This window comes from Prionailurus bengalensis, chromosome B2, assembly GCF_016509475.1.
Source record: "Prionailurus bengalensis isolate Pbe53 chromosome B2, Fcat_Pben_1.1_paternal_pri, whole genome shotgun sequence".
Classification (NCBI taxonomy): domain Eukaryota; kingdom Metazoa; phylum Chordata; class Mammalia; order Carnivora; family Felidae; genus Prionailurus; species Prionailurus bengalensis.
The window spans coordinates 132,010,947-132,026,352 of record NC_057349.1 but is presented as its reverse complement, the minus strand read 5'-3'; the positions used below and the strand labels follow the sequence as shown (position 1 = coordinate 132,026,352).

At 37.6% G+C, this 15,406-nt stretch overlaps 1 protein-coding gene across 5 annotated transcripts in view; it reads right to left on the bottom strand.

The window, feature by feature from the left end:
• Positions 1-15,406, bottom strand: part of GRM1 (glutamate metabotropic receptor 1) — a 438,262-nt gene that overhangs the window by 106,022 nt on the left and 316,834 nt on the right. For all 5 annotated transcript variants that reach the window (XM_043592549.1, XM_043592548.1, XM_043592551.1 and 2 more), the window contains exon 4: positions 3,955-4,190. In XM_043592549.1, the coding sequence (XP_043448484.1) occupies positions 3,955-4,190 (236 nt within the window). The remainder of the gene's footprint in view (positions 1-3,954; positions 4,191-15,406) is intronic.

Below are 15,406 nucleotides of genomic sequence, written 5' to 3'. Positions count from 1 at the left end.
GACAGAAAGTAAAAAAGTATGGCCATAAATTCATTGGATTGTGAAAAAGGTCAGTGAGGACAAAGTGAACTCATTCAGTTGATATACTGCTAACCACAGCAAATCTTGATATTGCCATATTGCAAGACAATGGTAAGACATGTACTTAAGGAACCCAAATATTGTCATATTCTAAATATAATTATATATTTAGGAATCTATAGTGAGGGAACAATCCAAAAGTAGTAACAACAATCAGGAAAACTCTGTACCATATTCACTGGTTTGTTTTGTTTTGTTTTGTTTTGTTTTGTAAGAAAAACAATTGGAAGCAACCTAAACGTCCAGTAATATAAGAATGACTAAGTAATTATAATATTTTCATTGGGTAGAATATTATGGAGCTATTAAACTGGTCATTATAAAGATTATGCAACACCATCAAAAGTAAAGTAGAATCTTAACTGAAAAAAAGATACAGTATTATAGGCACACTATGATTATAACTATGCAAAAGAAAATGAAAAAAGTCCATAGAATTGCAAGTGGTGCTGGTAGGAGTTGCCTTTTGGAACCTCTTATTTTCTTAGAAGTATTCATATCATTTGAGTAATTCAACTTCTGGAAATATACTTTAAGAAAATTATCCAAAATGAGAAAAGAATAAGGTGAGGACTAGGGAGAAGAATTTTTTAATACCTCTCTGCAGCTTTTTTAACTCATAAAGAACTGAAAACAGCCTAGATGTGTCAGAAGAATGAGATGGTCAAATAAATTAGAGTTTATATGTCTGCAGAATGTTATATAGCAATTAAGAATAAAAGAAATTGGGGCTCCTGTGTGGCTCAGTCGGTTGAGCACCTAACTCTTGATTTCAGGTAAGGTCATGATCCCAGGGTTGTGAGATTGAACCCATGTGCTGGGCTTTGCACTGAGTATGGAGCCTGCCTGGGATTCTCTCTCTTTCTCCCTCTGCCCCTCTCCCCTGCTTGAACCCTCTCTCTCTCTCTCTAAAATAAAATTTTAAAAAATGGAAAAAAAATGAGTGAAAGAAATCAGTGACAAAGAAATTCATAAATGTAAAGAAAAGGCAGTATTCATTCTAAAAGCAATATAAAAATAATATTAGCTATATGATTTATAAGTATATGTAGATAAAAATATACCAAAAATTTAACAGTATATTTGCTAGAAATACATCAAAAAATTAATAGTAATTAATAGTAGTTATATAAAAGAAAATTATTGATGCTTTTCATCTTTCTTACGTTTTTCTATATTTCCAATTTGTATATGATAAACTTAGTACTGCATATTACTTTGATAATCAGAAAAAAATTGTGAAAGCCTAGATAGGAGAAAAATAAAATATCCATTTTGGCACTGTATAAGGGTGGTTGATTAAGGGTTCTGTGCTTGTTTTTCTAGTTGCCACATCTTGTAATATAGTTATGCTAAATTTGTAATTTCAAAAAATATAATATTTAACAAGGTAATCCACGCTACATCTTATTTTCCTTCTTGTAAGACACGATATTAACAACAACACTTTACACTTATGTAAGGATTTGCAAAGTATCTCACTTGTGTTACTTCGTTTGATTCTCACACCTGTGTAAAGTAGAAAGTGTTATCATGCTATAGTTGCAAAAATTGACTCAGAGATTAAATGAGGTCCTTCAAGTTTGGTGGCAGATTATTAACAGAACCAGTGTTGGCTCCAGTTGGTTACGCTTCCAAATGCTCTCGCAGTTTCCATGGAATCATTTTCACAATTCTCATCAGGAAGGATAAAGCCCTATGCCACTGCAAAAAATGCTATAAACAGTTAAGACATTTACTGGAAGAGAGTGACTTTGATTTGCTTTATACCTATTCTCTCCACTGTCCTCACAATGATTAATTTTTTTAGAAGTCAGGCTTTGATGTTTTGGTTAGTACCTTTCCAACACTTTCTCCAATCCCTTGATATTCGCAACTAATTAAGCAGTGATGTAGACTGTGCATGAAGTACTTTTTAATTAGCCACAGTGATTTGCAAATTATTCAGCCTGGGCTCAGGACCCTTAATATTCAAACTGAAAATCTAGTGCATGTAAACTCTTTATTTAAATAGTGACATCTGAGATTAAGCTCAATAAAGGTTTCTATGGAAATGAGCTGCAATATCAAAACTTTCCAAAACATTGAAATGACCCAATTAGAAGAGGTAAAAATAAGTGATAGAAAGAGTAGCTATCAATAGAATGGAAGGGTTCATTTCACTTCTGCACATTAATTTTCATAAATGTGTCTGCATATTCATTAGAAGACTATGCAATTCACTTGCTATTCAAGGATCTCAACTAGATAAGAATGATACATGAAGTAAAAGTTTAGTTGTTCATCAATAACATTGAAGCCAATTTCATAGAAATGCAGACATTAAAACTGAAGAGCAAAGTAAATATACATGAATGTATACACACACAGTTAACATAAACACTGCTAAAGAAAAATTAACGATAAAATTCTAGGATTCCCGTAGCAGAAACGATCAATAAAGTTCATGAATTAGTTCCAAATAGAAAAGTTAAATAAGCCTTTGATCTTTCTTAGAACTAAGAACAAAGGGAAATATTTCCTAAGCTTGACTCCAGAATGAAATGCAAACATAAACATGTTTATAAAAGGTTGTAATCACATAAGAAGCTCTTAAAAATAGCTCTGAGCGAAGCAAAATATAAGAACAGTTCATGAATGTGAAATTTTTAAATTTTCTAGTATGAACATTAACCAAGTTCAAATTTTAACCTTGACATTTGCATGCACTATGACAATTGAAAACCCAAAATGGTTTTTAAAACGTACATGGCTGCAGAATTCTAACTTTTGTTTTGAAAGCTTAGGTCACAAGATACTTTCCTGGAAATCCTTATGTAAAGACATCCAAGTAGTAATCTAAATTTTACTAATAGAACACAATGACCAAGTGACATATGTAGTTGCAATCCACTAATAGCCATCTCAAACTTAACCTATCCAAAATCTAATTCCTGATCCTTCTCCCTTTTCCTGTAGTCTTTCCCATCTCAGTCCTGGCAATACCACCTTTAATGCCTGTTCATCATGCTGTGGTATCAACCCAGTATAGACAACTGGCTTTGAATGGCACTGTGGTATACCAAAGGTGATCTATTTTTGCCACATTAAGCAATACTGAAAAAAGACAGGGGACATCAATGTCTCTATGCAGTAATGATAGCACTCATGGAAATTACTGTGTTAAGAAATCTGTTAAGAAGTATGGTAAGTTAGTCATGTTAAGTACAGTAATTCCTGGGGTGGGTGGGGGGTGCGGGTAGGGGGGAGGGCAGAAAAGGACATCCAGTGGAGTTCACCAAGCCCTGAAGACCTGAAACAATATGCTGCCCTTTTCTGGCATGCCTTCAGTGAGCAGTGCATGGGAATTATCTGTCCCACTGGGAAATGTCACTCCTATTTGCAAATGAGGTGCAGAGTTTCTGGCCACCTACGTCCACATACACATACATATATGTTCGTGGTGTGGCCCTGGATGTCATTATCTCACCTTCTCCAGACCTGTATATTGAAGCGAGTCATAAAGAAGAAAAAGGGGTCAAACCAGTGTTGCTTACTTATGTCTGTGGTTAACATTTCCTAAACATGCTTGCAATAAAACCTCTTCCCTCTGGCTTGAATAGTAGGTACCTGAATTCTCAGTTTGCTTTTCCTTGACCTACATTATCTCTTCTTACAACCTGCTCCACCAGAGACCAAAGTTGCCTTTCCAGAACATAGAAACATGAATCCTCAGGGTAATACACACACTCTCCTCATTCTAGCTATTTTATAAATTAAGATGGTAATTTAGTCTTTGGAACTCCAGCCTTGATACCTTCTGCTCTCATTCAACAAGTTGCAATGGAGATAGAGTTGTAACTTCTGAGTCAGTATTTTGTGAACACATATTACCTGTGCAGATTCTTTTAAAGTTGGGATTTTCCAGAATGTGTCCTGGTAGGCGGCACTGGAACCGATGTTGCCAGAACTCAGGGAACCAGGGATTCCTCGTATTAGTGTCCAGCCTCAGCTTCAGGAAATAATCATCAAATGACCTGACCTCTGGAGATTGCAGCTTTATTGTGATTCCCCCGTTGGCTTCCACCTCATAACCTTCAATGACTTCATCTCTGTCTGCCCATCCATCACTAAAAAAATTCAGGGATTGGGGTAGGGAGAGAGAAAGACAAAGGTCTCACAAATAGAGCTCAGCGTTACACGCGAGTGAGGCAATTCAGCAAGGCTGACAGTCTATTTTAAGCCAGAATTGCTACCCATCAATGGCTTTTTTTTTTTTTGGTGGAGAGTAGTAAATTCTGAAATAATAAAGTCTTGTTTGTTTTTCACAGTAGTGAAAGTGATGATGATAATAATAGTAGCAATGGCAAGAACTAACATTTATTGAGCATTTACTAGTCTTCAGATTCTCTACTATTCACATTTACTGAGTCAGAAGACGTTCAGCAACTAACTGAAGTCCCAGTGGAGCCAGGATATGGATCCAGGAAGTCTGACTCCCAACCCAGTGCTCTTTAGGCACAAAACCATCAATTGCTGTCCAAATCAGAATAAAATAAAACCCAGGCACTCAAGGCTTTCACAATAAGAGCTCAGCAAGCTTTCAAGGTTTCAACCAAGACCATTATATGAGCTGCATTTATAGGGCAGAAAATTGATTTAGCTCAGAAACATGACAACCACAGATTTGGCTCCTGGACGTTGTTCAAACTTACATTGCCTAGAAGTGATCAGATGCTTCCTCTTCAATGTTTTTTCAAAACAGCAGCATTCAAAGAAAACAATCCCACTCCCCAAAATGAAACTAATCCTCCTGCTCACTAAATGGAAGTTAACTGATGTTTCATCCAGTGGGTTCAAATTTTATTTTAATTTGATCACCTTCTAGAACATTCACATTGGTTATGAGTGATGTAGCTCCAATTTAATTCAAGTATGCATGTGAACCAGGCCAAACCTCATGTGAGTGGCTCTGATTCCTTCCCAAGCAGGTGTCAAAAAAAATTACACTGGATAGAGTTAAACAGGCAAACAAGACTTTATTCAAGTATATTCCAATATACCAAAGACACTGAACTCCCCTCTGCTGAAACAAAAGTTGGGGAGATTTAAGTGCTGGGAGAAGCTAGTGAGCAAGTGCTGGAGGACATTGAGAGGCGCTTGGTCAATGTGATTAGTCATCTGTGTTTTATAATTGTCGTTTATCTAAGTTAGGTTTCCACCTTTCCACAGAAACTGGGAAAAAGAGGTCTGCTATCACTCTTGATGATTACATTTCAAAGGATGGCTTCCAGGTACCTGAGAAAGAAATTTCTCTGCTGTAAAACTAGCAAGAGTGTAGGAGAAAATGTACACCTCCAAGAGACAAAGAATTTATAATGCTGATTTTTATTTGTTTTATTTTTTCTTTAGAGAGGGAGAGAGAGAACATGTGCATGGGCAGGGAGGGAGAGAGAGAGAGAGAGAAAGAGAGAGAGAGAGAATCCTGAGCAGGCTCCATGCTCAGTGCAGAGCCCAAGACACGGGGCTCCATCCCATGACCCTGGGATCATGACCTGAGCTGAAATCAAGAGCTTGATGTTCAACTGACTGAGCCACCCAGGTGTTCCTAACAGCATTTTTTATTTTTTTTTATGGTATTTTTTTTCAACGTTTTTTTATTTATTTTTGGGACAGAGAGAGACAGAGCATGAACAGGGGAGGAGCAGAGAGAGAGGGAGACACAGAATCGGAAACAGGCTCCAGGCTCTGAGCCATCAGCCCAGAGCCTGACGCGGGGCTCGAACTCCCGGACCGCGAGATCGTGACCTGGCTGAAGTCGGCCGCTTAACCGACTGCGCCACCCAGGCGCCCCGCTAACAGCATTTTTTAAATTAAATGCTCGAAGGAAAGGGAAGTCAAGGGGCCCATAGTCAGGAAGAAATTTGTCTAAAGCTGAGTCAAACTAAAGAGAATGTTAATTTTCTCCCTTGGTCAAGAGGTGGATTTATTTATACCCACGAAGTCGCTCCCTGCAGTTTCTGGAACATAACTTACTGTTCAGTCTCTGACAGAGAAAGTGTTTTATCACTTGCTTCTCACAGAGCAGGGATCCGGGCCAAATATAAAAGACTGACCATCGCTTACCCCTTGTTACCTGAGATCAGTTGGGATAAATGTGTCCTCCACTAAGCTGAGTTCATTGGTGCAGTTCTATTTCAGAATCTTCCCAGTGAACCACACAGGAGCTGTATTTTCAATAGACCAAGGGTTGTAGAAGGTGTAGCTGACTGAACATGATCCAGAGCTAAAGAGACCTTGAAGTATAGTGTAGTCTAACCAGCCAGACCAGAGAATGTCTACATGCTTTTTCTAAATCCATTAGGATAGATATTTTACAATTTTGAACAGATCTTTCCTTTCCCTTTCCCCTCCACCTCTCATTTCCTCCCTCCCTCCCTCTCTTCCTTCCTTCCTTCTGCATTTACCTAGATGCTCTCTTATGCTCAAGATTCAATTGAGAATAAGACACACTATCCTCTGCCCCTAGTGTTACAGACTTGTGGGGGAAACAAACATTAAACAAGAATTACAAACACTATAAAGGTAAGGAAGGAAAAGCAACCAGTACTATGAGGAGAAGAGTTTGGGGATTTAACTCAGTCAAGTGTGTACATAGGTATATAAGTGTGGGTGGGGAGAAAGTGATTAAGGATGACTAAGAAAGTTATGTCTGAGCTGAGACCCAAAGGATGTGTGGACATTAGTCAGATGAAAAGATGGAGAGGAATTGGTATAGAAGGTTCCTGGTAGGTTATCTAATACACAAGAAAGAGCATGGCCATTCAAAGAATTTGGAGAGTCCATATGGCTGGAGCATAGAGGAAAGTGTGGCAGGAAGTATGGGCATAAATCCCAGTTTAGAAGCTGTTAGCCTTAGGACTGCAGGAAGTCCTCAAAGTGTTGTAAGCCTATTACATAATAAGGCCATTGAGCTCTGCTCCCTGGTGGTGAATGACCTGAGTCTTTCTAACAAGTCTGGCTTTACTCACCATCACTGGATATGATGGTCAGTCAAACTGATATTAAAAAAGAAGATAGACTCATGTAATTTTCTCTATGCTCAGTTTGCTTAGAAAACTTTGAACTAATTTAATTATTTCAATTTATTCATATTATATCATAACTACGTGTTAGCAATTTGAAGACCTGAACTATGGGGTCAAGGGTAAAAATAAAATCCACCAGACTTTCAAGAAATTCTGCTTATGACTATATATTTAAAATCAAAATGACTTATAAAGAAAAAAGTTACTTTTGACATAAAATTTAAGCTTGAGGTGTGTTACTCCCCAGGATTCCATATTATGTGAGACTTTTCTGTGTGTGTAGATATAGTCTGAACAAGAAACCCACAATTTTTTTAAGTGTATGAAATGAACCTTCTATGCTGTTTATTTGTATTTCTTTTTTTAAAAAAATCATCCCCAGTTTATAAAAGCAAGTATCATGCATCAGTGCTAAAAGCAGAGAAAGTGTGACCTCCTGTCCTTTTGCCCTCCAACACAGAGGAGCACATCATGGGAGTAAATCATTGTCTATGAATATACACAATTTGAAGTCGTATGTTTTAGTGGGGTAGAGCCTTAGATCCCCCTTGCCTTTGGCTAAAGCCCTTCCCCCTCACTATAGATGACCTCATTCCAAAATTAGAGTTGGGGTCAAATCCAAGAAATCATGAAATCACGGAGAACCAGGATGTGACCAAAAAAAGTATTCAGCTAGGATTAGTTGCTGAATACTTTTGAAATGTTAATTGTTAGAGGTTTGTAGGAGATATTAAATCTATCACAGATAAGGTTAGGGAATGCTAACAAAAAGTTGCTGAAAAACATCCGTAAAGCACCTGTTTTGTTGTTTTTTTTTTATGTACTTAAATCATCTTGTCTACTTGCCAAATAGTATCCACAGAGAATTTTCAAGAATTTTTGCTGCTTAGTTGTGTTGGGATTTTTTTACAATGATATTGTTTTGGTGGATTCTCCGTGAAGCACACTGGAAAACAGGGAGGCAGCAGCTCTCCTTCAACCTGGTTTGGGGGTTTACTCTTGTCGTTGTTGTTGACAGTGGTGGTGGTAGTGTGGACTCTGTGACCAGAAATGACCTGCAGGCACCTGCTCAGCCCAGGTGTCTGCAGTGACTCCCACTGTGCTGCATGCTGAACTCCACGAGGCATATTCACAGCCTCCAGCAGCTTCTGCTGCCCCATCTGCTTCCTGGTGATGAGCTCCTTTTCCTATCTGGGCTCTGAAAATAAAACTGCATAATATGGACAAACAGGGCAAACATTTAACAGAAAGCTGCAAAATACAAGAATCCTTGTTCCTTATCCCCCTCAATGTTTTTACACAGCAGCTCTTTCACAAGCCTGTTCTCTTACCCAGAATCATTGTTCTAGTCCCTGTGAAATTCCGCAGTCCCAACCCGAAGAATAATATTTATTCCACTGAATAAATTCTGATGGAAACAACAGAAAGGTATCATTTCTAATTCTAGCAATCATAGCTGGGCAGGAGATGTATGAGTGCCACCTTTGCGTTATACAAGTTAAAATCATTTAATAAGAAAATTGATAGTAAAAAAACCAGAAATACAATTGTATTCATTTAAAAATTGTTTAAAAACATTTTATAAAAACATATTTACATTCAATTAAAATAATTACAGTCTAGGGAGTAAAGTGATTTGATTTGTGTGGAGTACAAGTAATTGCATGTACCTAATAATAAAGCTCTAATTCTTTAAAAATATTCCAGAGGGGAGCCTGGGTGGCTCAGTCAGTTAAATATCTGACTCTTGATTTCAGCTCAGGTCATGATCTCCCTGTTCGTGAGTTCGAGCCCTGCATTGGGCTCTGTGTTGACAGGGTGGAGCCTGCTTCAAATTCTCTGCCTCCTTCTCTCTCTGCCCCTCCCCTGCTTTCTTTCTCAAAAATAAACAAATATTTAAAAATATATATGTATTCCAGAGACTAGCATATAACCAAGAAAATTAGAAAGGATAATAAAAATATTTTCAGAAACATATGTAAACAAGCACAAAATTCCATAAATACAGTGCTAACCATACTTATAAAGGTTGAAGAAACGTCATGTAGTTCAGTTTAAATCATGTGATGTCAATTGTGAGAAATTTTATGGCGGCAATGGCAGCTTTTTCAATAAGAACTCAGACTGGCTTTATTCATTCAACATTTATGCGCTAAGAGTCTTGTGTGAGTTAGGCATTTTGCTTACGGCTGCAGATACATTGATAAGCAGTACAGGTGCGGCCCCTGCTCTCCAGACAATCACAGGGGTAGGGAAGACTAGCCACTGAATACACAATCGCCACAGAGAGTTGCAGCAGTGAAAGGAAAGGAAGACGGGCTACAGAAGAATAGAGAAAGAAAAGGGACATGTCAAGGGAGGCTTTGCCCAAGAGGAAGTAACATCTAAGACGAGACTCATAGGATGCATTGAAGCTGCACAGTAAAAAGAGAGATGGAAGAAGAACCAGTTCAAGAGGGGACAAAGCAATGAAGCAGCAAGGCTTTCAGTTTGCTTAAAGTGTGCAAGGTAACGCTTAAGACAAGCCTGTGAGATGTTGAAGAACCTGAACATCCTTTTTCTTTTTAAGATTATTCATTTATTTTGAGGGGGGGGAGGGGCAGAGAGAGAGGGAGAGAGAATCCCAAGCAGGCTCTGCTCTGTCAGCGCAGAGCCCGACAGGGAGTTTGATCTCACAAACTGGGAGACCATGACCTAAGCCAAAATCAGGAGTCTGACACTTAACCTACTGAGCCACCCAGGCACCTCTGAACATCCTTGTTAAGGGTTTTGGATTTTATTTTTAAGGTGGTGAGAAATTACGCAGATTTTGAGCAGGGATATGACATGGTTAGGTTTGTCTTAGAAAGGTCATTCTAAAATTACTTAGAGTGTAGTTACTTGTGAACGTTCTTTGTTTCTAGAATTCTCAGACAAAAACTGTGGAAACACGTTGTGGGCATGGGTGCGTGTGCGCACGCACACACACACACGCACACACACACGTACACCTATGTACACATGCACACACACAGGCTAATTACATTATAATGTGAAGGCACAGTGGAGATTTGATGAACCAGGAATGGGGATAGTGGTCCAATTAGTTGCTAGTTAATTTTAAAATTAGTTGCTGCCAACTCACCACAAATATAAAACTGACACAAAATGTAGGTATTCTTTATTTAATTATGTAGGACAGGCACTTAGAGGTCATCAGCCCACTGGAAAACAGAGAGGATGATGAGCTGCTTCCCCCTTCGGTTTTCCTGTCCTGCTAGAATTAGAATTCAAACAGAAGCCTCACTTCTAGCCCTATGGTGTTCTGGTAGAAAAGTGACCAAAGTGGAGGAGGGAACGAGATGGTGGCAAAAGGCAAAAGAGGAAAAATGAAGGGAATTCTCAAGAAGTGGAAACTTCACATATGGGAGATCAAGGTCAGATAAGTAATTCTTATTTTACCACATGCTCTTCACCCCATCCCCCAACTCACCTCTGGCATCCTGAACTTGAAATTATCTGCCAGCTGGAGACTTGTGACTATGTCCTAGCAGAAACGTAGGGCAAAGATGATAAACATTGCACACAACCATGCACGTGTGGGAGCCTTTCCTAAAACTTCTACAAACCAAGCTTTCATGTATCAAAGACAATTTTAATTTATTTATTTTATTTTTTTTTTATTTCTTTTAACATTTATTTTATTTTTGAGACAGAAAGAGACAGAGCATGAATGGGGGGGAGGGGCAGAGACAGAAGGAGACACAGAATCGGAAGCAGGCTCCAGGCTCTGAGCCATCAGCCCAGAGCCCGACGCGGGGCTCGAACTCACAGACCGCGAGATTGTGACCTGAGCTGAAGTCGGACGCTTAACCGACTGAGCCACCCAGGCGCCCCTATCAAAGACAATTTTAAGCCAGTGTAAAAGAAGGGTGGGTCCATGAGGGGAATTACTGTGGACAAGTGGGTCTTTTTTCTTCCTTCAAGTTCCACTACCAGGGTAGCATCCCATTCTGTCTCTCATTCAACTAATCCCAGGAGACAAAATGAAATAGGAATTGGTTACTGAAACTTTCTAAGCCTCTGTTTCCCCACCTATAAAATGGTGGTGGAAATGGTATCAGCCTCTTTGAATTGCGTGTGAATTAAAATATATGATCCACGTGAAATATGTAGCACAGTCTAGCACATGATAAAATCTTACTAGATGTTAACAGTTCTTTACCATCAGTCTCCTCACAATCCATCCAATGTGTGAGCTCTATCTAGATATGGGAAAGGTTTCTCTACACTGTGAAACACTATTCACAGTATGGTCCAAAGACTGGTGCCAGTTCATAAACTGTTACCACTCAAAGAGAAAGTAAGACAGAGACTGAGACTAAGCATTTAGAAAAATCTATAGCAGTGAGACATTGTTGTAAGATCTAACAACGTGATCTGTGGCCCCCTGTCATTGCATAGGGTGTAAGCACTTTGGTTTACAATTTGTATGGTCAATTGCCTGTAGCTCAAGCTGTATGCATGCCATATGCAGTAGAACCGTGTCATAGTGTGTGGCATTTCATGGTTACTTTGCCAACTGTAACCCAAAATTATATAAATATCCAAGAACATAACAAGCATTTATTTTTATGCACTTATTTTTATAATTACTATAAATTTTAATCAAGCTTATTTTATAATCTATCATGTAAGAGTAATTTCTAAATTAGGGAAATACAATTCTCATTATTTACTTTAACTCTAATTATATGGCCACACAGGCTTCACTGGATTTTTTTTTATGAGAAAAGATATACAATCTGCTAAATGTGGCAATAATAGTATTTGAATATGGATAGTGGAAATGATTCCAGAGAAATGAGGGCAAAAGAGTTCTGATGAAATTTACCTGAAAATATGTCCCCTCATATATTGAATTTTGTTTTTATCCCCAATTGATGGTGAGGTGCTGAAGCCATAGTATGTTATTTGTGGAGTTGCTTTACCTGATGAATTTGTGAAATCATCAAAATTTACTAATAATTGATACACAAAACATTAAAAGTTAAATGTACAATCAAATAATTCTTTGAAACAAAAAGTATTAAATTAAAAAGCTGATAGAAGTCTATGTTCAATATTCTAACAAAACATTAGTGTTTCATGGGTTTTAAATAAAGTGGCATTCGGGGTTGCTAAGACTGAAAGACACATACAGTTGCCAAGACATCAGTGAATGACTGCATCAAAGATATTTGCTTAGAAATGTTTGCTGATTCCGGTAAAGAAAGTCGCTCAAATTTTACTTTCTGTGCATCATAGCTCGATGATTTCTGAAACTGCCTAATGATATGGAAAACCAAGGCCCTGCATAAATGAAGCTGGCAAAGCATTCTTTCATTGCAACTTGAGAAACGTGCAGATAAATTCTTACGTGGCAGTTCTTTTAGTATGTGTGCGATTTGAAAATGATGAAGACTTAGAGGAAGAAAACTCTTCTCTTATTTAAATTCTCTTTTAGTTCCAAAGCTGAGAAGCACAACTACCTCTAGATATGATAACATTATGAAGAATTACTTTGTCAAAAAATGTGGCTGGCGGCTTATGTTTTGTACAGGAGTAAGTTCTTCTCCAACTGCCATCATCAGGGAAACATCCTGGAGTAGTTACCTAAGAAGCTTGTGAGAGAATGGAAATCGACACAATAGTTTCTGTTTTGAGAAGGTCTTGGTGAAAAAAAATCAGCTGAAGTAAACACCACTTAGTGACATAATATAAACTTTGTGTTATGTAAGAACCGATGCACTGAAGGTGGCTTTCACTGGCCCATCAGAACTGATTGTTAGCATTTTTCCCAAATGCTATGTTCTGTGTCTTAACATTGGCAGATTGAAATTGTTCATGATGGAGATACATACTTCAAGAAAATAGGTAACTGCTATTAACTTAGGGCTTCTGTCTTATTGACACCCCCCCCACAGCCAATTGTAATAATACAGAACCTGACCATAAACAGCTATTCTTGGTATTGAGAGGAAAAATTATATCAAGAATGAACTCAAGAAAAACAGAACAGTTTTTCTTCAGGATAAGAAATCAGTTTTGTCTCAATATGTAAACATATCAATAGGAAAGCCTGACTTTCTCTATTGACTGATATCTTTGATATAGTTAATGATCTTTAAATTTCTTGAAAAGAAAGAATCTTTTTTTTTTTTTTGACAGATAGGAGCTGACGTTTATAAAGGGCAAAATTAAAAGTCAGAAATTTTGAAGAAAAAGGTTTTTTTTGTAGATTGCTATGCCACAATTTTAATTTCAAAATAATTGTCAACAGGTAGAGATGATCTCAGTATTATCATCTGCAAAGTTTTGTCAGCAAATGTTTCATGAATTGTTCATGAATTAGATTGCCTTAGTCTCCTTGGGCTGATATAACAACATACTACAGACAGATGGCTTAAACAACAGAAATTTATTTTCTCACAGTCTTGAAGAACAGAGATCCAAAAGTAAGGTTCAACTGACTCAGTTTCTTGTGAGAGCTCTTTTCCTGGCTTACAGACTATGTCTTCATGTGGCCTTTCCTCAGTGCTTAAATACACACGGTATGAGAAAAACAGAGAGACAACAAGCTCTCTGGTACTTTTTTTCTTACAAGGACACTAATCCTATCGGATAAGGGTCCTATCCTCATGACCTCATTTAACTTTAATTATCTCACTAAAGGCCCTATCTCCCAACACAGTCACATTGGAGATTAGGACTTTAACATATGAATTTTGAGCGAACACAATTCAGTCCACAGCAGATGTAATTTTATTAAATTTGTTACTCATTTTTAAAAAACCCTCATATGAGAAATCAGTGGGCCCAGAATTCTTTTATTTCATCAAAAGATAATTTAAATTGAACTAAAAAGTTATGGAATAAATTATTGGAACTAGCTACTGATTAAAGATGACTTTTGAAAATAGAGCATCACTCACTTTACTTGGGATCAAAAATTTTAAATGAATACCCCAAATTCACTGAAATTGCTGCAAAGTGTTTCTTACATTTCCATCAGCACACCTCTGTGAGGCTGGTTATTCTATTAGGAATGTCATAAAAATTATATAAAGAAGCAGAATACATATGCATAATCCTATGCAAGTATGATAGTTAAACCAAACCATATTAGAGAATTTAATAAAGTCATTATCATATTAAAATTTTAAATATTGATATGCATGGTGTTTGTTAAAAGGGTACATACAGGCATTCAACATAGGAAACCTCTACTTCACTTGTAACTTTTTATTTACAATTATAGAACATCTAAAAGTTAGGAGTATAATAGTAATATTCTCTACTAATCACCTAGGACCACACTTTCAATGAATAATGAATACTGTTTTAGCAATTCTTTTCTTTGTTTATTTTTACTATATTTACTGAAATGAGATTTTGTGTCTGTTAAATCTAATAATACAACTTTGGGCTTGTATTCTTCATGTCTTTATGCTGTATTTGACTTCCTAGTAATTTTCTTAATTTTATTTTACCAAAGTTTCTAACTAGATTGAAATTAAAAGGAAAGAAGAAGAAGAAGAGGAAGAAGAGGAAGAGGAAGAAGAAGTGGTAGAAGAAGAAGAAGAAGGAGGAGGAGGAGGGGGAGGGGGAGGAGGGGGGGAGGAGGAGGAAATACAGAAGCACGTTCTAGAAGATAAAGTTGTAAGAAATTGTTAAGGGAAAGACTATGCTGGTTCAACAGTTCAAAAAGGAACTCTTCGAAAACTCCATTTGGAAGCTCATGGTAAATGAAGCCATGACCACCAAGTAGAGACTTTTCATTTTGTTGGGAAGGCTCTGATGGCTTCATTCCTTAGTGCAAAATTTTACAGATTTAAATTACAAATCTCTGCTCTCTGTTTTAAATCCCTGGCTGTTTCATTGCCACTGAACTCTTATTTTTCATGTCCCTATGCCATCCAAGTGAAAGACTGAAGTTTCCCAAATAATTGTTAAGAACCAACTGAGGGGAAGCAAGAGACCCATTAGAAAAACAGTGCAATAAAGAGCCAAAGTGATTCTGATTAAAACATAAATCAGATCCCGGCATTTCTCTGCTTAAAATCCACCAATGCCTTTCCTTCTCACCCAAAGTCTTTTGATGAGCACCTTTAAAGGCTCTACACACTCTGATCCTCATTACCTCCCTCATCTCTGCTATTCTAACCTTTGCTCTGCTCCAGCCACACTGGTCACCCTACTGTTCCTCAGTGAACAAGGACGCCCTGGCCTTAGGATCT